The sequence below is a fragment of the Pocillopora damicornis genome, chromosome 6 (genome assembly GCF_964200805.1).
Source record: "Pocillopora damicornis chromosome 6, jaPocDami1.2, whole genome shotgun sequence".
NCBI lineage: Eukaryota > Metazoa > Cnidaria > Anthozoa > Scleractinia > Pocilloporidae > Pocillopora > Pocillopora damicornis.
In genome coordinates, this window is record NC_142675.1 from 1,328,307 (window position 1) to 1,351,793 (window position 23,487).

General features: G+C 38.3%; 3 protein-coding genes across 4 annotated transcripts; 2 read left to right on the plus strand and 1 right to left on the minus strand.

Annotated features, from left to right (window-relative positions):
- The first annotated feature begins 216 nt into the window (after positions 1-216).
- LOC113673046 (gamma-aminobutyric acid type B receptor subunit 2) lies at positions 217-18,732 on the plus strand. Of its 2 annotated transcripts, XM_027189402.2 has the most exons (18): positions 217-652; positions 2,213-2,350; positions 7,855-8,025; positions 8,646-8,747; positions 8,871-8,936; positions 9,587-9,784; positions 10,159-10,395; positions 10,558-10,621; positions 11,019-11,102; positions 11,752-11,902; positions 12,001-12,133; positions 12,716-12,823; positions 13,256-13,378; positions 13,779-14,105; positions 14,449-14,619; positions 15,213-15,355; positions 16,057-16,127; positions 16,781-18,732. In XM_027189402.2, the coding sequence occupies exons 1-18, from the start codon at positions 398-400 to the stop codon at positions 17,350-17,352; spliced, it is 3,114 nt and encodes a 1,037-aa protein (XP_027045203.2). In that variant the 5' UTR covers positions 217-397; the 3' UTR covers positions 17,353-18,732. The 2 variants fall into 2 exon arrangements, with proteins under 2 accessions (XP_027045203.2, XP_089065644.1); XM_089209518.1 differs by lacking the exon at positions 7,855-8,025 and having other exon boundaries at positions 237-652.
- LOC113673065 (histamine H2 receptor) lies at positions 3,943-7,009 on the plus strand. Its single transcript, XM_027189424.2, has one exon. It carries the CDS (start codon positions 4,527-4,529, stop codon positions 5,562-5,564), a length of 1,038 nt encoding a protein of 345 aa, XP_027045225.2. The 5' UTR covers positions 3,943-4,526; the 3' UTR covers positions 5,565-7,009.
- LOC113673056 (uncharacterized) lies at positions 18,014-22,518 on the minus strand. Its single transcript, XM_027189414.2, has 2 exons — positions 21,805-22,518; positions 18,014-20,563 (listed from the first exon to the last, which is right to left on the minus strand). The coding sequence occupies exons 1-2, from the start codon at positions 22,281-22,283 to the stop codon at positions 19,963-19,965; spliced, it is 1,080 nt and encodes a 359-aa protein (XP_027045215.2). The 5' UTR covers positions 22,284-22,518; the 3' UTR covers positions 18,014-19,962.
- Positions 22,519-23,487: the final 969 nt, after the last annotated feature.

Sequence of the window (23,487 nt, forward strand, 5' to 3'; positions counted from 1 at the left end):
GAAAGGTCGGAAAGTGAGGTGGAAGGAGCCAGGGGCGAGGTGGTTAGAGATGGGAAGGATGTATGAAGGGAAGGAAGGAAGGGCTCATCGGAAATATCGGTTCAATACTGTTCACTCAATGGACCACATTTGACGCGACCTTTCGACTCAAGTAAACAAATCCTGTCATATTCACCACATTAACATGTCAAAAAGGCTTAACGAACGTACATAAGCGTCGTTACCTTCTGCGTACTAATTTTGTAAACAGTTCATGCGAAAACAAAGTTGATTTCAACAGTGCAGGCTTTCATATCTGAGCTAATATAATTTGAGATTTTGCGGAGGAAGAGAACATTTGATTTCACCACTCGAACTACTAATCAATTTATCTCATGAGATTTCTTTCGCCAAAGTAATGATCTCCACTAGTATTCTCGTGACATTCCTGTATCTCGAAGTAGCGAAAATCTTTATAGTGCAAGAAACGTTTGCTCTTCAAACTCTTCATATTGGCGGCTTCTTTCCCTTCACTGGATTGTCTAATGGAAGCAAGAGCTCAATGAAAGGCGAGTTTATTCGGGCGGCCGTTTCCATGGCCGTAGAAGATGTGGAAAAACAAAAAGTCTTACCGAATGGCTATAGCTTACAGCTTCACGCAAATGATACAAAGGTAGGCGGTATTCTCACACGAATGTGTTAAGTTTAGCTAGAGAAAACGCGGTGTTGGCTTTAAGTCCTAAATGTAGGATACCTTGAGTTATATTCACTTTGCAAAATGGTGAATATCTGGGCTTATATCACAACAACAGAACGTATTTAGAATGAATTTACTGTCTTGTATACCTAAAATATAAACTCTAGCTTTGATCTGTGTCTTGGCCAAATTCAACAAAGATGGTAACACTTTGTGATACAAAATATATAAAGCTTGTCATTTTACATTCATAAATGACAACAAATTATCGATATACTCGGAACCGTATTAACACCACCGTAAAGTACCCTGGATACGTCATCGATCAAGTTGAACTTTGAGAACAGACTTTGAAGTTTTCAAGCAGAGTTATAACTCCAATAATCCAATAATCTGCTTAGTGTCCATATCATGCTCTATTGTAAATACTCCTGAAGGTTGCCATTGTCTGATTTCTAAGTTAATTAATTGTCTTCTATAAGCTCAGTTCTGAAAACCTAGCTAATGTCTTCGATGGAAATAAACTTATTTTAGTTGCCTTAGCAATGCTATTGCCGATTTTGTGCCTAAGGTGCAACATTCTCGCAGGGCGCAGATATCTATTACCCATTCCTGTAAACCAGTGACCTAGGTTGCTATGGCCGCTATCTCCCTCTGCGCCAACTGAACGATTTCATGCAGGATATGAAGACTTAGAACAACGTAATTTGATATTATCAACTGAGTTGAAAACGTAAATTAGCCACCGTTATGAGTTTTAAAGCTAACGTTTCGAACGTTTGCCCTTCGTCCTTCGCTCTGACGAAGGGCTTACGTTCGAAACGTCGGCTCTGAAACTCCTAACGGTGGTTAATTTATGTTATCAACTCTATGACAACTTGGTTGATGAGACCAAATTACCTTGTTCTACTCTCCCACCGAAGCAGCACCACAGTTTTCTTTAGAAATGTACTCCCTATATTAAAACTTATACTCCGATTCAATGTTTGTGCAAAGTTTCTATGTTGGATAAAACTCATACATTGGTGTTGTGTTTACTGACCTTGAAAATTTCCCCGGCCGGTGCAGATTTTTATGGTACTTATCAGTATTCCACTGTAACTAACAATACATAAAAAAAAAAGAAGCAGCTTTCCGATCGCTTGTGAGAGGAAACGAATTCAAGAACACCTGATGGTTGTTTGCTTACTTTTCAGTCGAGTTTTAAAACCCACTGGGACAAAGGGTAAATTGTACGTGAGTAACAGAAGGAAGGAATGGGGAAATCCCCCCCCCCCCCTCATAATCAACTTGGATGTCCCTTCTAAAGGGTTCTATTCTCAGATAAGACGATACAGGATAAAAATTTATGAGCTTTAAAAGTATTGAATGGGATAAGGAAAATTTAAACATAACCAAGGCTTTTGTTTTGTCTTTTCTTTAATAAAAAATCCTACTGCAACATGCCTTCGCTCAAAAAGTTAAAGTCAATTTTCCTCAACTTGCGGTTGTCTGAGAAACTAAATAACTGTTCTGATCACTGTTTTATCAATTTAGTGCAGAATGGACCATGCCTCTCGCGCTCTTTTTGAAATGATTAACAAAGAACCAACAATGATAGCTTTACTTGGAGCGGGGTGTTCTGCGGTGTCAGAGAGAATTGCGGAGGACTCTAAGACCTGGAATCTTATCATGGTAAGTAACTCAGCAACAGTTCTCCTAACGACTGTCCGTGTTTTACTGCGCGAACGTTGATCGCGTTGTCATCAACTTACGAAAGCTTTTAACAACAATAGTCACTGATGATGTAGATAGAAGTCGAAGCGTTGACTGTATTTTTCTCTCTTAGTGCTTCTGTGACTGTTTTTGTTATTGTCACTGTTACTGTTAGTATGACTGTTTTTGTTACTATCACTGTTACTGTTGGCGTGACTGCTTTTGTCACTTCCACTGCTAGGATTGGTGTGACTGTTTTTTCCATGGTCAATCTGTTGTGACTGTTTTTGTCAGTGTCACTGTTGGCGTGAGTAGGTTTTTTCTTGCTCTCACTGTCGCTTTTGTTGTGTCACTGTCACTATTGCTGTCATTGTCACTTTTTGAGTAGCCAATTTCAGGTTTTCAGTCAGTAAAAAGAGGTGTGATATGATATTCGGCGCGATAGAAACGGAGAAGTGAAAAAACCAAGGAAGATCTGAGTCGGATGCGACCCGATCCAGCCTTCGCATGTTCTCGCTCTGCCGCTCATATCGCGCTGTTTAGTATTTTGCTGGAACAGGCGACATTTCAAGTCTTCCTTACTTAGTTCTATCGTCATAAACGTATTGTATTAGAGAGCTATTTCCTTAAAAGAGATTTTGAAAAAATTTTCTTGAAATAGTTGATTAGAGGTTAGATTGACCCAAAAATCAACGAGAATTTCAAAAAAAACTTTAATCTAGGAACGTTTCGAAAGAGGCTTCAATTGACAGTAATCAATATTGATAAGAATTTCAACGATAAAAAGATTCTTTACGGTCGATGAAAATTGCCCTTGAGCCAACTATGCTATTTACGTCATAAACAAATACAGCCGATACCGCCAACAATCGTTTGAAATTCTGAGCACGTACAAGCAAAAACTGCTTAAATTTCTATGTGCAAAATCGGGTTCAGCAAACGAAAGTTAAATCGATGATTTGCAAATGAAAAGTTTTTTGCTCTACGCTATTTCCTTGCGCAGTTTTTTTGTTTGGCTTTTGTTGTAATGTTTTGCTAGACGCGATCTAATATTGCAATCAAGCCAGCTTAAAACCTTGTTATGATCGCTGTTTATTTGCGTAAGTGAACGTAGATCGGAGGCTAGTTTCGAGTTGCAACATAATTTGCGTACAAACTTAACATAATTTGCACATTCTTAGCTTGAGAGCTGTTAAGGGAACTGACGAGGAAATTGCTTACTTTTTCACTGTGACAACTTAGAGTACACCTTTGTGACCATATTTGCAAGTATTCTCTGACATAAAGGTTTCTACAGTAGATAAAAGACGCTTGCTGGGCGCTAAAACATTTTTCAAAATGTGATTGCTTCCTAATGAAAAAATTATCATCACTAATCTTGTTGAGCAGATCGCCATATAATACTTAGACGAAATGTTAGCGATAGCTGATTAAGAAATTTGCATAGATACCCGACAGTAATTTTTATCTGTTTGAGCGCCGAAGTGCCAATGTGCCAAAATGCATCTTACCAATTCATTGTTTATCAGACTGCCTTCATCGTCGATGAAATAAAACGTCTTTCATTTTTTTCGTTTTTTCTTCTTTTTTTCTTCTTTTTTTCTGGAGTTATTATTGTCAAGAGCAGGTGTTAAGTTCATTCAAGAAAAACAAAAGGAATCCATGGGATTAGGCTTAGTAACGAAATTAAAGGGGATTACTGTAATTTCTTCGCTAACTTTTGTTCATTTCGGGGTTAGATAAAAATGTTCAGATTGTCAAGTACTGCCATAAAATATATCTCGTTGACACATGTTTATCCAGAAAAAATCGAGTCAACTCAGAGAAGTAACCTGTTTGTCTCAGCAGATTGCGTTACAACTCAGTTCACGTGTTTTTGAGGCGGAAATGAGTTTGCACCAATCAGAGATTTAAATTCTTGGAAACATTTATTTCCTGGCTGCCTAAAAGGTTTACCAAGCAAATAATTTTGAAATACGACATGAAGTGTCCGAATTGATTTGCTTGCATGTCAAATTTTCAAACACGAAAACTGAGTGGTGTCAGAACCGAGTAGTACTCCCTGACGACTATTTGCATAGACCAATTCGATCACTGAAATACGAGACATCATCTGTGGTGACTGCATTCAAGGAAAGAAGAAATCTGTGCCAAAATGGACAATTCAAGCACGCCGACTTCTTTGCCATTGACAGCGTGTTACCATCTTCGCCCGTTGGTGATTAATACCGTGCGTTATGAACCAGACAACAAAACGACTTCTGTGACCGTATTTACTTGTGTATTTATGGCATTGGCATGTCCCTGTGCAATTGTTGCAAATGTCATGGTGTTCCTTGGCGTTTTAAGAAAACCGGAGTTACGAAACGTTTACAATACTTCAATTTTGTTCCTCGCTACCTCGGATTTGGTAACAGGGTTGGTAACGCATCCTTCGTTCATTGCATATCATGGAAGCAAGTTGACGACTCCCATGCAAGATTTCTCCTGTATCGCTTTGGTCATGTATACGTACACAAATTTTATGTTCACTGGCCTGTCTGTGATAACAATAATTCTTATCACATTAGAAAGATATCTCGCCATATTTCACCCTTATAAATATCAAGCCTTCGTTACAAAGCGTCGCATCGCTATAACAATTTCCCTCGTTTGGGTCGTATGGGTCGCGTTTATAACCTTTGTGCGATTTTCTCCGGAAGCGCGCTCGGGTACACTTGGTGTTATAGCTGCAATCCTCCTTATTCCATGTATTTTACTAACAGTTTTTGTGTACTGTAAAGTTTACTGCCTGACTCGACGGATTCGTGTATCAATAGGCCATGAGTTAACAACGCAAAGAAATACCGCAGACATTCAAGAGACGAAGTCGTCAAGGACAGTTGCTTACTTAGCTGGCGCAGTTGTGATTTGTTTCTTGCCGACAATTGCGGTCGTAATAATTCAGGAATCAAAAGCAATTGATGCGAATTATTTCTTTCACTTGCTGTATCCGCTCACTGAATCGGCCGTCCTGCTAACGCCCGTGTTCGATCCCATTATTTACATTCTCCGAAGTAGCAAATTAAAAGCTAGTCTGCGCGAGTTGATACGCGATCGAGTGCTGTATACACAGTCGGCCAACAGAACAAGAGCAACAACGGGGCCAACTGTATCAACAGGATTAGAAATGGAGTTGACAGCACAGTCATAAGACATGACGCGGTATATGTTTAATCAGGGACACAAAATGTTTTTAAAGCAAGAGGAGAAGTGTATGTTATTTTACTTCCTTGGAGTGTTTCTGTACGGAGGAAAATCAGAAAGTGAGATTGGTTGAGGTTAAAAGTCGCGCCATGCAGAACTTTGCAACAAATTAACTAAATTAAAAAGTTCTTGTAATGTCAAATTGAACTGGAGCACCGCTCTGGCGAAATATTTAAACTACTGCGCTATGCGGCAGTTTTACGCAGATTTGGAGAATTGCTTTGATCGTCAAATGCTTATGATCTAAGCTTTCATCTACTTTTAATTTCAAACTATCTACACTCATTTCCTTATGCAGAATGTCAGCTAAAATGTTGCATCATTCCTCAATTTAAATTCCGAGGTGGTGAAAACGCTTACATTAATGATTTAAGAGTAGGTCAAAGTTTAACCTTTAAAACGAAATCAACTTCACCGAAAAAATTGCTCAGTTGTTATGGTAAATCGTTCTTGCTTGCATGCCGTGTCGTTTTAATATTCATTTCTTTTGCACTCTGGAAGGTATTAATTTCGGTTAACGACTGCCTTGTAAAATATAATTTGTGCTTCAGTTCGATGCCTTTGTTTACTCATCATTCTAAAATTTAGAGGAAAGATTTCCACCAGGGAGTAGAAATATGTCTGGGAACAAAATGAATTAAATAACAAGTTAAATAAACAAGGGACGCCTAAAATACACAAGCATTGTTTATACGATTATTTTACGCAATTTATTGATTCAAAATAGGTTGACTTCGTCTGGATGAAGAAATCTGATGCTTCGTTCTCGGATTTTGAGTTTTTCATTTTGCAAATAGTTGCCTTGCCTTTCAAACTGCTCATAACAGATTAAGAGATCCCGATAGTAATCACATGAAAAAATTGATAAGCTTATCAGGGAAGATGATCCTTTAGGTGCCAATTTATTACTCAAGCTTCGCCTAAACAACTTGTATTACCTATTAATTTTAACAATGCCCGGTCGTTCAAGGATTGTGATTAAGTCAGCACGAACCCAGCAACAATGATTTTAATCAACGTTTTTGACTTTTATTCATTTTATTTTACTTTAATCACAACTTCCATGTACATAGGCCAATTTCGCTCAAATTTTTGCAACTACAAAATGACAGTGTCGTTGTTACGGGCGAAACGCTATGGCTGTCTCATTCACTCGCGTGAATGATCCTTTCGACAGGATTCACAAACTAATATTATCATTTGAAAAATCCCGTGAAAAGTTTAGGATTCAAGAAAAGTGACGAATCGGAGCTGATATCAAGCTGGCACCTTTTAAGAGGCGCTTTCGATTCGTTTGAGAGTTTTCGGAAGTGAAATAGACAAACGAGCTGAGACGTACGTTTGATGTCCTTTAATAAGAGTATTATGAAAATGATTAAAATAATTTGACACTAACCTGCTGTTATTTTACGCCTTTCCGGAAGGTGGGAAGCCTAATAGGTAATTACTAGTTAAAGTATTATTTGAGAAAATAGACAAAACTTTTCACGAAATCAGAATGAAAGCTGAAAAAAAAGGAAGCCGATATAAACACGTGGTAAGTGGGTAGAGAAGGTGAGGCAATCAGACTTTGTCTAGTACATGATTGGGAAGAATACAGACAAGAGGCAAAAAAAACAAAAACAAAATCAATTTAGTTTATTTCTTAGCAAGCGCCTGCTGAAATAAATTTAAATATTCATTGATGCAAGCGTGAATTGAATGAGTTAGATCCCACATTTAGCTGTGAATGTTTGCCTCGAGCTCCTGCCTGCTGTCGCACATTATTGGGAAAAATATTGACAGTCTGTTATATTTTGCCGAAGTCGAATGAAAAGTTGTCATCAATATGGACCATGGGTCAAGGTGTTAAGACCAATCAAGTAGTTACTATTATTGAAAAAGACACTGATTGCATCAGAGGAAATTCCTTAAATCATGAAAAAAATTTATAATTTGATGTTGATATTATTTAAAATGTGGTAACTGAGTCAAGCTGATTGGCAGCGCTAGCAGCTGCTGTAATTCAATCTTTCTCAGAAGAAAATTTTTTTACTTCATCTTTATTCCGCAACCTGAGAGAAAATCTTCAGCAGATTCCATTTGACTTTGACGAAGATTCAATCACCGACGGCAGTTCTTCTCAGGAATACTCTCGCTTGAATAATCAGACCACACAGTCAACTGCTACTTCTGCTTCCAAACCCTTTCCTGAATGAAAGTTCGTATAAACTATGCCATACCCTCTTGATACACAGGTATCCTATGGATCAACGTCTCCAACCTTATCAAAGAAACAGAAATATCCTTTGTTCTTTCGAACAATACCATCTGACGCTGCGTGTAATAAGGCTCGTGTGGCTCTCCTAAGAAAATTCAACTGGTTAAAAGTTGGACTGATAGGGCAGAATGATATTATTAACTCTGAGGTGAGACAATTTCTTCTTGCGCCCGCAAGAAATGGGGCCAATGGGAAACTGGGCAAAGCCAAGATCATTCAAAAATTTTGTTCGTGGTATGAACAAAAAAGTTACCCACGAGGCGCAGCTAAGGGTCTCACTGATATTCTTACCATATTTTGACGTCAGATCCATGGCAACATTAAAATAGAAGCTGTTTACTTTATGTTACAAAAAAGCGAAAGGTTGTTAATGGTGACGTTATCCATGCGTCTAACCTCCAAAAGATCATCAGTCGAAACCAATCAAAAAACGTGTAAGATTCAGCTGATCACATAATCTGTGTTACTCATTTTTGAATTTTTACAGCAAATTTCTTCTACACAGGAATATTAGCCAATTTTGCAGCGTGATGGTCCAGAAAAGAGATGGTTGTCGGCGACAGTGAATGACGTTTTGAAAACCTGAGCGAAAGTCATAAAAATACTCTTAAGATGACATTCGGTTGCATGGATGGAAATCAGCAGACTTGACTCAAATGATGAATTCCGCCTAGGGTGTCGAAACGTCATTAATGAGTCTCCGAGATAAAGGTCATCTTTAGAAAGACTCTTAACCTGACGAACCGATTACTTAAACATTTTTCCTAGACTACTGCTGACCTACAAGAAGAACTGGCCAACGCAGATATTCAGATCCTTACGTCAGAGACCTTTGTAGATGATCCCACTGCCCAAGTAAAGAGCTTGTCGGTAAAAGGCGACTAACTGTTGTTAAACATAAGTCTAAAATTTCACGAGGACGTATATATGTATTGTACTGGGAAGACTTCTACCTAAGCTCCTAATTTTTTGTTTTGTTGGTGATCCATCTAGGAGAAAGAAGCCAGAATAATTCTTGGAAATTTTGATGAGAAAAGTGCAAGAAAGGTTTTATGCCAGGTAACTCGTTCACAGAAGCCCTATAATCCTTATTCCTCCTCCCATCATCAATTTTCCTCATTTCGTGTTCTGAGCTCTAGATAAATCACTGTCCTTTAGAAGTTTAAGGAATACATCTCGAATACATAAAGACGCTGCTATTTAGAATCTAGCTTAGCACCTGACCGCGCTACTAGCTTACCTTTGAACGTAATAGATTCTCACTCCTTTCCTATTTCTGCCTTCATCTTTGAGCGTTTTTTGTAAGAAATTAGGAGCTACGAAAAGGCTATCTACTCACAAGCTACAGCACCTTCTGTTTGTGATTCGTTCATTTGGTTTTGCATATGCAGCCAGGTTACTAAGTTGTTTTCAAAATGACGACTTCCGAAGTCGAATTCATAGCCCTTTTCAGGCCAATTTTTGAACAGTTAGGTTACTCTAAAAAGTCTCATCAAACTACAGTGCAGCAAAATTTTACATGGAGAATATTTCTTTTTCTAAAGTCCCGCGTCATGAAATTCTAAGTCTTAATATCAATCACGAAAATGATCTTCAGAATGACACGGTCATAAAGTCGGTAGGCACCATGGAGGTGAAAACAAACCATTAAGTTTTTCATGATAATAACTGAAGTTTTTTTCTTAAAGTCTTCCTGTTAACTCCCTCAGGCGTTTCAAAACGAGATGTATGGTGCTCGCTATGCTTGGCTTATACCAGGCTGGTTTAGTGAGAACTGGTGGAAGAAACATTTAGACGAAGAGTCCATAGGATGTACCGTAGAACAGATGAATAAAGCTGTAAATGGATACATCTCCTGCGACAACTTAAAGATCAATCCAGACAACACCACTAAAGTATCTGGAAAAGTATCGAAATTAATTTCAGCTTTATTTTACGATAGTTTTTTAATGTTTCGCCACATGTAAACCTGAGATGGACTGAGATCCCGTTCGGCAAAGACGGGGCTGGGGTGGTGGGGTGCACAAAGAAGTGCACGAGTGCCGCTGGTCGTAAAGACGGGCGAATCAATAAAATTCAAGCTATCTGCTTACCACTTCACAAAGAGAAAAAGAGAAGACTTAAAAAATCTTGCTTGAATATTGTTTGGGAGGCGACTACCCCTTTGCCCCTCCATTTGTTGCAGTCTTGTTTAGGGGATGTTGTAATAATCTTTGTTTCATCCGTCATGTCAAAAGGCGTAAGGCTGATCATGACTCAACCATGTTTAATTTGTTCTTAGTCTCCTGGGCAGCTAAGTTCTCGGTACCAAAACATCACTAAGAAGGAATTGTCGAAGACTGATGGTGGATTTGCATACGACGCGGTTTGGGCCATCGCATTGGCTCTGAAAATGACCGAGGAACATCTCAGAAGATTAAATCCTTCCCAGTCCATAGTCAATTTCACTTATGTTAATGAAGATATCATGAAGCAGTTCAAGAGTTATTTGAATAAAACCCAATTCCAAGGTCTCACAGTAAGTACAAAACATTCTTGAATATTTTTTACTCTCTCGGAGTTCCATAATGGACAGGTGCACCAAGTTTTGGAGGAAAATAGAAATCCCTGGGGGAGATTTTTGTCATCCTCGTCAATCCAAAAGGCAAAATTTAATCCTTCATGTTGTATTCATTTCAAGGGACCGGTGCAATTTACATCCAAAGGAGATCGCATGGGTTACATGAAGATTGAGCAGCTACAAGGTTAGAGAGAGAATCAAAGCAATAATATTTTCTTTAATATTCTATGTGATCGTATGTAATTACTTAATAGATATACAGCCAATAGAGTGCATTATGTACAGTATGCAACGATAATAAGGTTCAAAACCAACCTCCTCTATACTGACAACCAAGAAACACGATAAATTGATTGTTTTCGCACCAATTTCCCTGCGCACGAGGCACATGTCTGGTCAGGTCTGGTACGTTGCTTTGAGTGACCTGCCATTAGTGCGTTTTCCGTGAAGAAGACCTGTAGGAAACAAATTCAGGTCGCAAACAGTTGTTCTCATAAATTATGCTAACACTATCGAAAGTATCTGAGATCTTAGTTCACATATCTCATATCAAATAAATATTTTAATTTTTGTTCCTTAAGATTGGAAGGAAAGTACTGTCTCTTTATATCTGCAACAAAATGATAGCATCCTCGACGTCCCTGCATCTAGATTTATCTGGCAAGGTAGGTTAATTAAAGGTGGAGATTATGATGACGATGACAATAAAAACGACGATGACAATGGGGATTATTTTACATTAGACTTACTTTAAAAACTCCAATTGGGCGAGAGTATTCAGTCAATATAGAATAGCATGTGACGATGACATAGATACTAATAACAACGATGACAAAGATTACGACATGACGACGATGATACTAATGATAACGATGACGATGATAAAGATTACAACATGACGATGACGATGATACTAATGATAACGATGACAATAACAATGATTACGACATGTCGATGACGATGATAGTAATGGTAACGATGACGATGACAAAGATTACGACATTACGATGACAATGACACTAATGATAACGATGACGATGACAAAGATTACGACATGACGATGACGATGATACTAATGATAACGATGGCGATGACAAAGATTACGACATGACGATGACGATGATGCTTATGATGACGATGATGATGACAAAGATTAAGACATGACGATGAAGATGATACTAATGATAACGATGGCGATCATGATTATGATTTTTATTTTGACAACGATGACGATAATGGTGAGGATCACGATCATGTATGTACTCGTTTAATGCTATATTCACGAAATCAGGTGTTGTTGTTTATGTTTCCAAGGAACTGGTCCACCACCTGATAGTGCCAGGCTCGTATGTAAGTTGATGACCATATCGCCTGAGCTGTATGGAGTTGTGTGTGCAATCACTGTTCTTTGTATTATCCTGGCAGTTTGCTTCCTGGGTTTTAACATCAAACTTCGGAATTACAGGTAACTCGAAGATTTTTCTCCTCTTAGCAGACGCAAATTCACTTAGAAGATTTCCAACTCGTCAGTTCCTTACCTCTGCATTCAATTTTTACTAAAAGGTACATTCAGATGTCAAGCCCTCGTCTTAATAACACCATTGTTATAGGATGTATCGCTATGTATCTATCAGTATTTATGTTTGGATTGGATGGTAACCTGATATCACCTGATCGATATTCTAGTAATTGCCAGGTAAGATCCAAACATTATTATTATCAACTGTTGTCTTTTAAAATTAATGGTCTTCAAATTGTAATCCATAAGTAATTACTCAGAGCAGTTTTAAATTGAGTGTTAACCCTTTGGCCCCTAAGAGTGACTAGAATCTAATTTCTCATTACAATATCACTCCTGAATCACACGTTAAGGTCATAAAGAATAAAGCAAATGATCACCAGCTAAAGAGGCTCTTGACTATTGAACAAATTCTCTTTGTCAGCACATTAGGAGATATAGAGAGAACAGCGTGGAGAAAACGGAGACTCATGTTAGGGTGTAGAGGGTTAAAAAGTGAAGTCTTTACGACTACCAATCAGAAAAAAGGTTGACGTCATCATTAACCAATGAGAACTCAAAGTAAAAACAGGCAACTTGTTGAAGCGCGGGAAAACGCAAGTGACCAAATCGCGATTGGCTTTAGTTTTGCATATGATCGGCTGATATGGTGGCACGAGTTTCCTTGACCAATTACTAAGCAAAGTAAAATAAAAACCCGTACAAACCGGGATCCCTTTCAGTACTGAATCAAAAACTCGATTCATCTTTCTGCTTTAGGCAAGAATATGGCTGACTTCACTTGGTTTCACCACCGCATTTGGCGCCATGTTTGCCAAATTATGGAGAGTTTACGTCATATTCACCAACCGTAAATTAAGGAAAAAGGTAAGGGAACCATTTTTTCCCCTTTCCTACAGGTATTGTTTTTTTGTCTCGTCAGTTGTATTTTTTCGGCAAACCAGCAGCGTGGCAAAACATTTCTAAGGGTTGCACCTCCTTCCGAAATTAACCTCCCCTACCTCCTTTCTTTTGCAAGAGTCTCTTGTGAAGACAGACCGAGATAGAGCATTAACCAGATGACTGTTCACATATGAAATCAAAATTATCCTATTCACTCGAGTACCCGCTGCAGCGGAAACACTTGATATTTAATTAACGCCGTAGAGTTTAGTCGAGTACATACAGTAACCACGAGGAAATACATGTTCTGTTCATTGATTTATTTATCTATTGATTGGTCAGTCGACTGAGTAACTGAGTAATTGACTGGAGAGCTGATTGATTGATTGATTGATCGACTGACTATTTGATTGACAGGTTATCAAAGATGGAAAACTTTTCATGTTTGTTGGTGCTCTACTGTTGGTCGATGTTTTAACCCTCAGCGTTTGGAGTGGAGTGGACCATCTGACAAGAAGGCTACAAAATGGCACCATTGAGGTAAGGTTAAAAAGGTTTGGTTATCTTCCTCTTGATTTCTGCCCTATCATTAAGCTAATTGTAGTCCAGACGGTCTGTATCCCAGCTTGTAAGGAATTCTTATGCCAGAAACCCATCAACTTCATTCAGTTTATGATCCATGGTAATTATGGTCCAGGAGGTCTGGACTTCCCCTCCCCCCATTCCCCTATAAGACTTGCGGGGTGGTTTTTTTAAAAATTGTTTTGCTTGTTGTCTAACAAAAAATTCTCGCAACGTCAGGATCTTATGTTACAACTCAAGCTTACTTAGGCTCTGGTGTAAAAAGATTTCCTTTGTTTTCTGAATCAAAGCCTGGAAGATTTCTATGAAAAATTCCTGGTTCCCCCCCTTTTAAACTTTTGCTTTAACTCTTTTGTAGCATGGAATAGAGTACGACACATTGCCTCAGTGGGAATACTGTGACTGCCAGCACAAGGCAATATGGTTTGGTGTTTTATTTGCCACTAAAGGCCTGCTACTTTTGTTTGGAGCGTTCCTCGCGTGGGAGACTCGACAGGTGAAAATTCCCGCCCTAAACGACTCGCGCTATGTTGGAATGTCTGTGTACAACGTTGTCATCTTGAGTGTAGTTGGTGTCCCTGCTGCATTGATGATCGAGTACGCGCAGGACGCTTCTTTCGCCCTCACGGCGTTCTTCGTTATCTTCTCAACCACAGTGACGTTGTGCTTAGTATTTGTTCCAAAGGTGAGGGATGGTATAGGTTGCTCCTTTAGAGTTTCAAACATTTAGGGCTGGCTTTCATGATGACATAAGCTTAAACACCAAGCCTCTATTGCGCAGGCGCAGTATCAGTGAAACCACATTCTAGCCTAAGGGTCTAGTTCTTTTTTATCAGCGGTATGGAAACGAGGATCGTCCAACGGACTGTTCGACAACCGAGCACCCGACGACCCTCCTCGTTTTTCGCACCTTGAACAAGAATAGCACTGTTAAGGTTGCGTTGGTGCCTTTTATACGGCTTCTTTATTCACGGAGCAGATAATCTTATTGGTCTATTAATTTTCTCGTTCCTCTCTCGGCTCTAAAGTTCATAGCAGTGAAACGAAATCCGAATGTTTTGGACACAAGTGGTGCAACGAACACATCCGCGAGTCAAAGCAGCGGTGAGTCATCAACCTCACAAGATAAAGGAATAAAAGGGGCCAAGTTCATCGCCTTAGCTGCCGAGAATTCCAACCTCAAGACCCTGATAGCTGAGGTAAGCCATATCTGGGCCTATTTTAAACCTTTGACATCTCTGATAATGAACTAATGGTCTAACAGTGATTTAACTTTTTAAGGTCATTGAACGTTGGGGGTCATAGCCAGTCACTGCTTGGGAGAAGATCCCACTCTCCTCGCCAGAGGAGGAACGAAAACCAGACTAGAGACCGAGTCTTGCCGAGCGCAAGGGGAAGGTCATAAAAGCTTTCATCGAGGAGGCTCTGCTCGAAGGGTCACCTCCCCTACATATTTCATAAACTAGTATTGAAAAAACTCTTGATCTTTCTTATACTTTCCAAGGAGTGATGATATTCCTTGAGTAAATAACCAATTAAATGCATTTGTCTCCGAGAATTAAATTATAGACCATTTTAGATACTTAAGTGACAGACTTCCCATAATCTCACAAATCCACCTCCACCTCCTATGTTAATGAAGCCTCGAAAAGAGTTATTCGTTTTGGGCGGACCCTATTTCTATTGGTCATTCTACGAAGTCCTTTCGCCCCCCTTACTGAGGGATCTTTAGTATGTTGTTAATTGGAATATTTTGAGTCTCCATGAGTATTTATTTTAGTAAATATTTTAGAAAGAAGAGGAGATATCTCAACTAGAGATCCGTTTGAGAAGACGAGGGGTAACAATAACAGAGCTACGGAGAATATCAATGGCTGCACGACATTCGGATGCTATACCAGAGTTGACTCCCACTTTGCTCATCAGAGGTGATAGGTACGCAATGATATAACTAAGCGATCTGAATGAAGCCAACAGACGTCTCGAACATTATCAAGACTTGAATGAAAGTGATCCTCGCAGTAATGTGCACTTCTTAGGTAGTGGTGAAAATGGAAAAAAAATTCAGGCCTGTACGGGATTTGAACCCATGACCTCTGCGATACCGGTGCAGCGCTCTACCAAGTGAGCTAACAAGCCAACTGGGAGCTGGTCATGATGTTGGTTCTAAATAAACCCGTGAAGTGATGAATAAACGGTTAAGAATATATGAAAGTCATATATTTGAACTGCGGACAAAGACGTGAATGAAAGTGATCCTCGCAGTAATGTGCACTACTTAGGCTTGTTAGCTCAGTTGGTAGAGCGCTGCATCGGTATCGCAGAGGTCATGGGTTCAAATCTCGTACAGGCCTGAATTTTTTTCAGGCCTTATTTTCACTACTGCCCAAGTAGTGCACATTACTGCGAGGATCACTTTCATTCACGTCTTTATCTGCAGTTCAAATATATGACTTTCATATATTCTTAACCATTATCAAGACTGTAGTGGTTTTTATTCACAACGCTCTTTAATGAGTGAAAAAATCAGGCGCCACTTTTTCAACCAATCAAATGCAGAACTCTTCTTTCGTGTAGAAATTTTGCGTGGTACCACTTTAATGTTTAACTAAGAATCTTTTATATTGTTTCTGCAGGGACGACGGTGGAAGTTTTCATATTGATAAAGCGCAGAGCACGGATGATGTATCCGACTCTAAATCTGCAGGTAGGAAGGTCACACGCAAAACGTTTCATTTCATTTCCGTTTTCTTTCCTGGAAACCGAACAATTTTCGTCATCGTTTTTTTGCAATATAATCAGGAGGTAGGAAAATCTCGTGGTTCTTAGATCTCTTCTTATCAAGCATGAGCGCGGAGATCCGTAGTACTGCTCATGTTATATTCTAGAAGAGTACCAACTGAATGTTGAAAGTTTGTATGCTTCGCTATGAACTCCGGGAATTCCTCTTCGGACAATTATGGCCTCCACATGATTAAGGTTCATTAGGCCTCTATGAAATCGTTTATCAATTTTGTGCATCGTGTCTCAAAAACAAGGTATCTTTGTCATCGGTGTGAACTTTTTGAATCATATAATTTCCACATGTGTCATGTCTTTATACATCAACTTGTCACTGTTGGGGCAATTTTCAATTGAATTTTTAAAGTAATTCTGGATTGCTTTTGTTTTTCTTCACTTCACAATGTAATTGGCTCAGAAAACTCACGCCAACCTTTCATGCAACCAATTAGATTCAAACCTAAATCAATCGGGACTTGGTTACCCGCATTTTCCCGCGCTTTAAACGGTTTGTTTTTCTTCGGCTTTTTAAAATATTTTCCTTTGCTCAATACTCAATTGAAATGCGCTCTATTTCAGATAAACCTGACCAGGAACCATTTTCACCGAAAAAACGATATTCCCCATCGTCTTCCTATGTCGACCAAGGTGTTCTTTTAGGTAACGATGTGACGAAGGCAAACAGCGCCATAGCAAAGAAGTACTCCTTGCCCACACGGGCTAGAAAAGATGTTTCTCAAATCGAGATTAGGACCAGGACCCGCTCAGCTGACAACGAAGTTCATGAAGCTTACGAGAACCCGGCGATCTTTACGGAAACAAACGACGAATCCACGAGCGTTCCTCGAAGGAAACTATCTATGAATAACCGAATGGAGAGTCTCTTTTATACAGAGCCCTCGACAACGGCTTCCTCGCCACCCCTCCCCTCTGTGAAATCACGATACACTAAGCCTAAGAAAGGAGATACCCCGGATGTGAATGCAAATGCATCGCCAATTGTTAAGGGAGAACTGCAACGCAAAGGAAGTGTTGTTCTTGTGTCCAAGTCGCAAACCGGTGAAACCTGTTTTCAAGTGAAAACTCCGGCAGAGTTTAAGCCAAAGACAGAGAAAGATAAAATAAGAAAATCCATTGAGTATAACGTATAATTTGCAGTAACCGTTTTAACATATTTTTCTGATATTTGTGTAAAGATATTTAATATAGTTTTATGATTTTTTTCTTATACAAGGCGGTTTCATAATGTTCAGGAATTTTTCTTTGAGGTCCTAGAGATTTTAACCCTTTAACTCCCATGAGTGACCAAAACAGAATTTCTCCCCACAATATCAATACAATATCAACCAGATAAGTGATGAGAAGAAACAAAAATATCAATTTGGGGATAATTAATTGATCCAATACTAAATTCCCTGAACCAACATTATAAAAATTGTATGGTTGACAGTAAAGAGAATTACAAATTTTATCTGGGAGTTAAAAAGGTTAAGGGCAATTTGTTTCACAAGTGGAGGTTTCCCTCATATTATCTCATACCTTATCACAAACAATGATGATAATATTGATACATAATCAAATAAAAATTCTGCATCTGTGTTTAACTCTAGAGGACTAAAAAGGATTCAGCTAAATCCAAGATAGTTTAGAGTGCATTTTTTTAAACAGCAGCTTAACAATGTTTGAGTGACCCTTCTGGAAAAATTTCTAAAAACTTTCAGTTGATGTGAAGAGATTATTTTAATTTCATACAGTTTGTGATTGCCAGCAGTGTCCAGAAAACAAATATTTTGACTCCCAGTATCAAAAACTGCTGTGTAGAATTGCTTTAATTCTTTAACTCCCAGAAGTAATTAAAATGAAACTTCTCCCTATAATATCTATACATTATCCAACAAACAGGTAATGAGAATACCCAAACTTATCATGTAGAAGTTGTTATCTTGATCCAACACTAATTTCTTTGAAAGAATTTACAAGGAAACTCGTAGCAATGAGTGAGGAGAATTAACAATCAGATCTTGGGAGTTGAAGGGTTAAAAAACCAATTCAGTGACATGCATGCAGGAGGCTATTTCTTGTATTTAGTAAAATTCTCTTGGACTTTTAGTTCCACTTAACCCTTTCACTCCCATGAGTGACCAAGACAGAATTTCTCCTTACAATATCAATACCATATCAAGCAGACAAGTGATGAGAATAAAGAAAAATATCAGCCAGGGTATTTTAAACTGATCCAATAACAAATTCTCCAAACTAACATCACAAGAACTGTACAGCAGACAGTAAGGAGAATTACTAATGACAGCTTGGGAGATAAAGGGTTAAATTTGTTTACCTTACAAATTCAAACTATCATGTTACTGTAACATAATCAGAGACTTCAAAAATCAACTACAGCAAAACGAATCATAACATTTTGATTTTTTGTAGAAATAAATAAATATAATTCAAAATATCTTCACTACAGTATTTTATATTTATTACATACTCAGCTGTAAATGTGTTTACAATAAATTATGAACACTCTCTCTCTCCCTCTCCTTCTCTCTCCCACCAACAGAGTCAGATTAAAAATATTTTCTACATTGTCAAAATTACCAAAAATTTAGAGACAAAAAATATTTTTTTTAACCATCTGTCACTAAACAAGCCCTGCAATTCACTTAATCCTTTAATCCCTGAGAGTGACCAGCATCTAATTTCTCCTTACAATATCACCCCTGAATCAAACATTCATGTTATGAGAATAAAGGAAATGATAATCACTGAAAAACCTCTAGATTGTTTAACAAATTCTCCTTGTCAGCACTTTAGGACATGTATAGAGAACAGTATGGAGAATATGCATACTGATGTTGGGGTGTAAAGGGTTACTGGTGTAACTCCCAAGAAAGACCACAAATGAATTTCCCCTTACGATATCAATACAATTTACAGCAGGTTGGAGAAGAAAGAAAAGAGGATATTGTTTGAATTTCTGTTCTGCTTTATCCATTTTGAAATCACTGGCAATTAATGGTCCTAGCAATCTGATTGGCTCTCAGCAGTGCAATTCATTCACAAATTACATCATTTTTGTTTCTTAATTGCATCTTTTTCCCAATGAGAAAGCAACTCTTCACCAAAATACCCAAACAAAGTAATCAATCAAGGTAAGTAATTAAAGTTACCAATCAAACTTCAGAAAACTAAAAGAAGCCATTACGTCGCAATTTTTGTAACATTTGTCCACATGAGTTCAGTACTGGATCAATAAAACTTTGTAATAACTTAAATCCTGTATTTGGGTCATTAAATTTTGCAAATTTAAAACAAATTTCCAACAGTGATAACTGAACTTCATGCTATGCATTTTGATCTGAAATTACACTTGTGAATTCAAATTAAACAGAAGTGCAGTGCAGATTAAATTGTTTAAAACACGTATATAATTTCAGACCAAATTGCACTTGACTCAGTTCAATTACCATTATAAATTATTTAAGTTCAAAACATAAATGTATCAGCACACAGTTAAGAGGGCTGATATTGAGATGAGGCAAGTGAAAGGGCTAATGATAAAGTGGACATCTTAAAAAAAAAAAACTAGTGTTTCCTAAAGAGTCTGAACTGTCAGTGAAGACAACAGATGCAAAGTTTACCATAGTGGCATTTCTTTCAGTCAGGACCAAAGTCTGTGTCTCTTGAATGAAGGCAGACCCCAAATTAAGAATCCCAAATGAGGGGCTGTACATTTTGCAATGTGCTGGGAATTATTTTTATCCCAAAAGAACTCTCCTCATTCTTTCACGTGGTATGCCAATGGCTTCATCTTCACTGCTGCTGGTCGCAGAACAATCTTCCCATCTTTCATCAGCATGCGGTGAGCACAGAAACTGTTCAAAAGGCAGACGATATTTCCCGCAGAAGTCCACAAACTTTATATGTCGCACTCTTGCATCAAAATACACTCCTTTGCAGCATGGATTCACACAACGGCGAGCACTATTCAGATACTGAAGTAAATGAGCAGGTAGGTCTTGTGGACCATATTTGACACCTGTATTTTTTATGCATCGACCACTTAATTCTAACAATGAAGGAGGGTTAAATGCCATGTCTCTGACAAATCGCACAACAAGAGGATTTTCTCTTAGACTTAACTCTTCCAGGTTTCGTAGTTTTACAAGTCCAACTGGCAGCAGTGTCAATCTGTTACTGTGTAGACTCAAAGATTGTAAATGTGTCAGTTTTGCAAATGTCGAAGGCAGTGATTCAATCTTGTTGTCGCACAGGTTGAGAGCCTTCAACTTGCGCAGCATACCCAGTTCAGCTGGTACAGATGCCAGCTGATTGCCACCAAGATAAAGAATTTCCAACCTGTGTGATGTATGGTACACAAAAATTAGGCAACTAATCTGACTTCAAAATTGTTAAAGTAACTTAATTTTGAATATGAAAGTGATCTTTGCAGCAATTAATACTACTTAAGTATTAATGACATAGAGCCTGGAAAAAACCTGGCCTGTACAGGATTTGAACCCATGACCACTATGATACTGCTGCAGTGCTCTACCAACTGAGCTAACAAGCCAACTGGGAGCTGGTTATTATATTGGTTTGTAATAAACCTATGAAATGATGAATCAACGACTGTGAATATATGAAAATCATATTTATAACATAGCTAGTAAATTTGTCTAATCAAATTCAATTGCGCAAGTGTGCTTCATGCACAATCGTAATGTCAGCAAACAAATCCCTCAAGAAAAAAAATTTCCATCGGGTTTAAAATGTTACAAAAAAATTGGTTCATACGTCAGCTGCGTGTTCATCAATACATGAAGCACTTGTGAAGTTTGGAGAGCACTCAAGAAGCTAGAGTTGCTCTTGGCTATGCCTCAAGCAACTCTTATGCATCTTTCGTGCTCTCCAAACTTCCCAAGTGCTTCACATCTCGATGAACGCACGCTGACGTATGAACCAATTGTTAAATGTGAACTGAGGATTAAGGAACGAATACAAAAGCAATCCTCGCAGTAATGAACACCACTTAAGCAGTAGTACTTGAAAAAGAAATGTGTCATATGAACTAAAATTAAAGGAAATTTTCATTTTTCTTAGGAAAGTGCTGCCCTCAAGTGGGCTTACCAAGCTACCGATATTTTATCTATTGTATTACAGGTGAATTAACATGGTTTGACGTTCAGTTGCTCACACTAGAAAATTTGTATCGCGGAGCTAGACTAAAAGAGTTTTCACAAAACTAATAAGCCAAATGAATGAATGAATAAATGAGTAACAGATGAACAAAGCGTCTCTTTAGGCCTTAACACATCTTCTAGAGAGATCTTACGTAACCCGGATGATTCAGCACGTACATGTAAGACATGGCCTAACATGGAAACGATATCACGAGCACAGCAATTGCGAAACATTACGGCAAGTTAGAACCATGTTATTTCCATTTATATAAAATAAACATGCTGATAAAAAAGGTAGCGGTAAAAACCAAAAAAGAAAAATTCCCTCAGACAATTCATAAAAGATAAACAAAATTTCTGCGAAATAATTGCTTGCTGAAAATGGTAATTTCGAACCGTACTGTTTACGAACCTTACCTTTGGAGACGATGAATGTCTGGTGGAATAACGTCGATTCTATTCCCTCCTAAAAGCAATGCTTTGAGTGCTACCAGTTCAAACATTTGGGGCATAAACGATACAAATCGATTACCGCTCAAATTAAGATGTTCTAAAGCCAAAAGGGAAGCGAACTCTTTCGGTAAATCGACCAAGTTGTTGTTCTTTGCCAACAAGCGTTTGAGATTCCGTAGTTCGCCGATTCGTGGGGTGATGTAAGCCAAGCCATTTGCAGAGACATCCAATTCTCTAAGGTTCGGAAAGGTTGCTATCGAATCGGGGAGAACTGAAATGGTGTTTCCGGCAAGATTAATCCTTGTAATTTTCAACGGATCTGGCAAATTGTTTAAGATGTGAACATCGTTTGGGAGTGAATCGAGGAATCGATAAGCCAGATTAAGATCAAGTTGTTCAATATTTTCGGCTTCTCCGCCATTTCTTTCTCCTTCGCCGTTCATGGTTGAAGAATTGTGTCGTTTTGCCCAGTGTCACGCTAGTTTTAGAAGTTAATTCAGTAGAAAGTACTACACGTAAGGTTATACCGGCGATCTGAGACTTGCTTAGTCACGTAGAGTTCATAGTCCAACTTTGACCTCACGTGCACAGTGAGCGAGACCGAACCACGATTGGCTGAAAGTGTCCCATGGGAGTACAGCTGCTAAATGTAAATAAATGTAACTAATGCAATTACAGTGTCTTCGCTAAATGTTCGTTCACAGCTACCAAAATTTACCAGCTACCAATTTTTAAAATGTGGTTAAAATCATTCGTTTAAAGAATTCATCTTCCTCTGAAAAAATGGTTCAAATATTTAAGACTTTGACCGAGAAATAAAACGGAAAATTTTCATATTTGCTTTCGTAATTCTTCGGCCGTCTTTGCATATAGTAGAGAAAAATCCATCAAAATTGCTAGGCAGAAGTTTCCTTTTACCTTTCATTTGGACCATTTGAATTACAGGAAAAGTAAAAACACTCAGCAAAATCGGTGGAGATTAATTATTTTTGCCGTAAACATGATGTAATGGTATTCAAACACGCTATCATGCATAATTAGTGAAGCCGCTAAATTAGGTTTATTTACAAAAATTTGCCCCACGAGCTCTCGAAGCGTTATCAGGAACTTACTCAGTCGGTTAAGATTCTCGAAAAACCACAGACTGAGTTTGAGTTTTTTTGAGAATCTCGATAAGTACAATGTTTTAATATATCCCTCTAAAACAAACTATGTCTGAAGAGTTAAAAGAACTCAATCTTTTTATAGGCGTGCGCGCAAGACTCCGCGTTCAGGAATTTCTAAAGCTGGCCAGGTGATTTTAGAGTTACATGAACATAGATTTGGAGGAAACTTTTTCAAGTTAGAAGAGAGTAAATAATTTCAGCAAACATCAACCGATCTACAAGAATATTTATGTCCCACACAATGCGATCATTTGAAAATGTTTACAAAACCGGAAAATTTTCTCGTTGGACTACTGGTCGCAAAGTTATGTTGCTTCAGAGTCGTAAGAGGTGCTAAGGACGAAACCATTCCATTTCTCCCAAGCTTTCCACGCTCGGTTGAAAGGTAGGTTTTCTGGGAAGCTTGAATCTTAAAGGGGCTCTTCACCCTCTCGAATACGACGTTTGTCCTGCTTGTAGCCACGGTTTTTTTTAGGGTAGC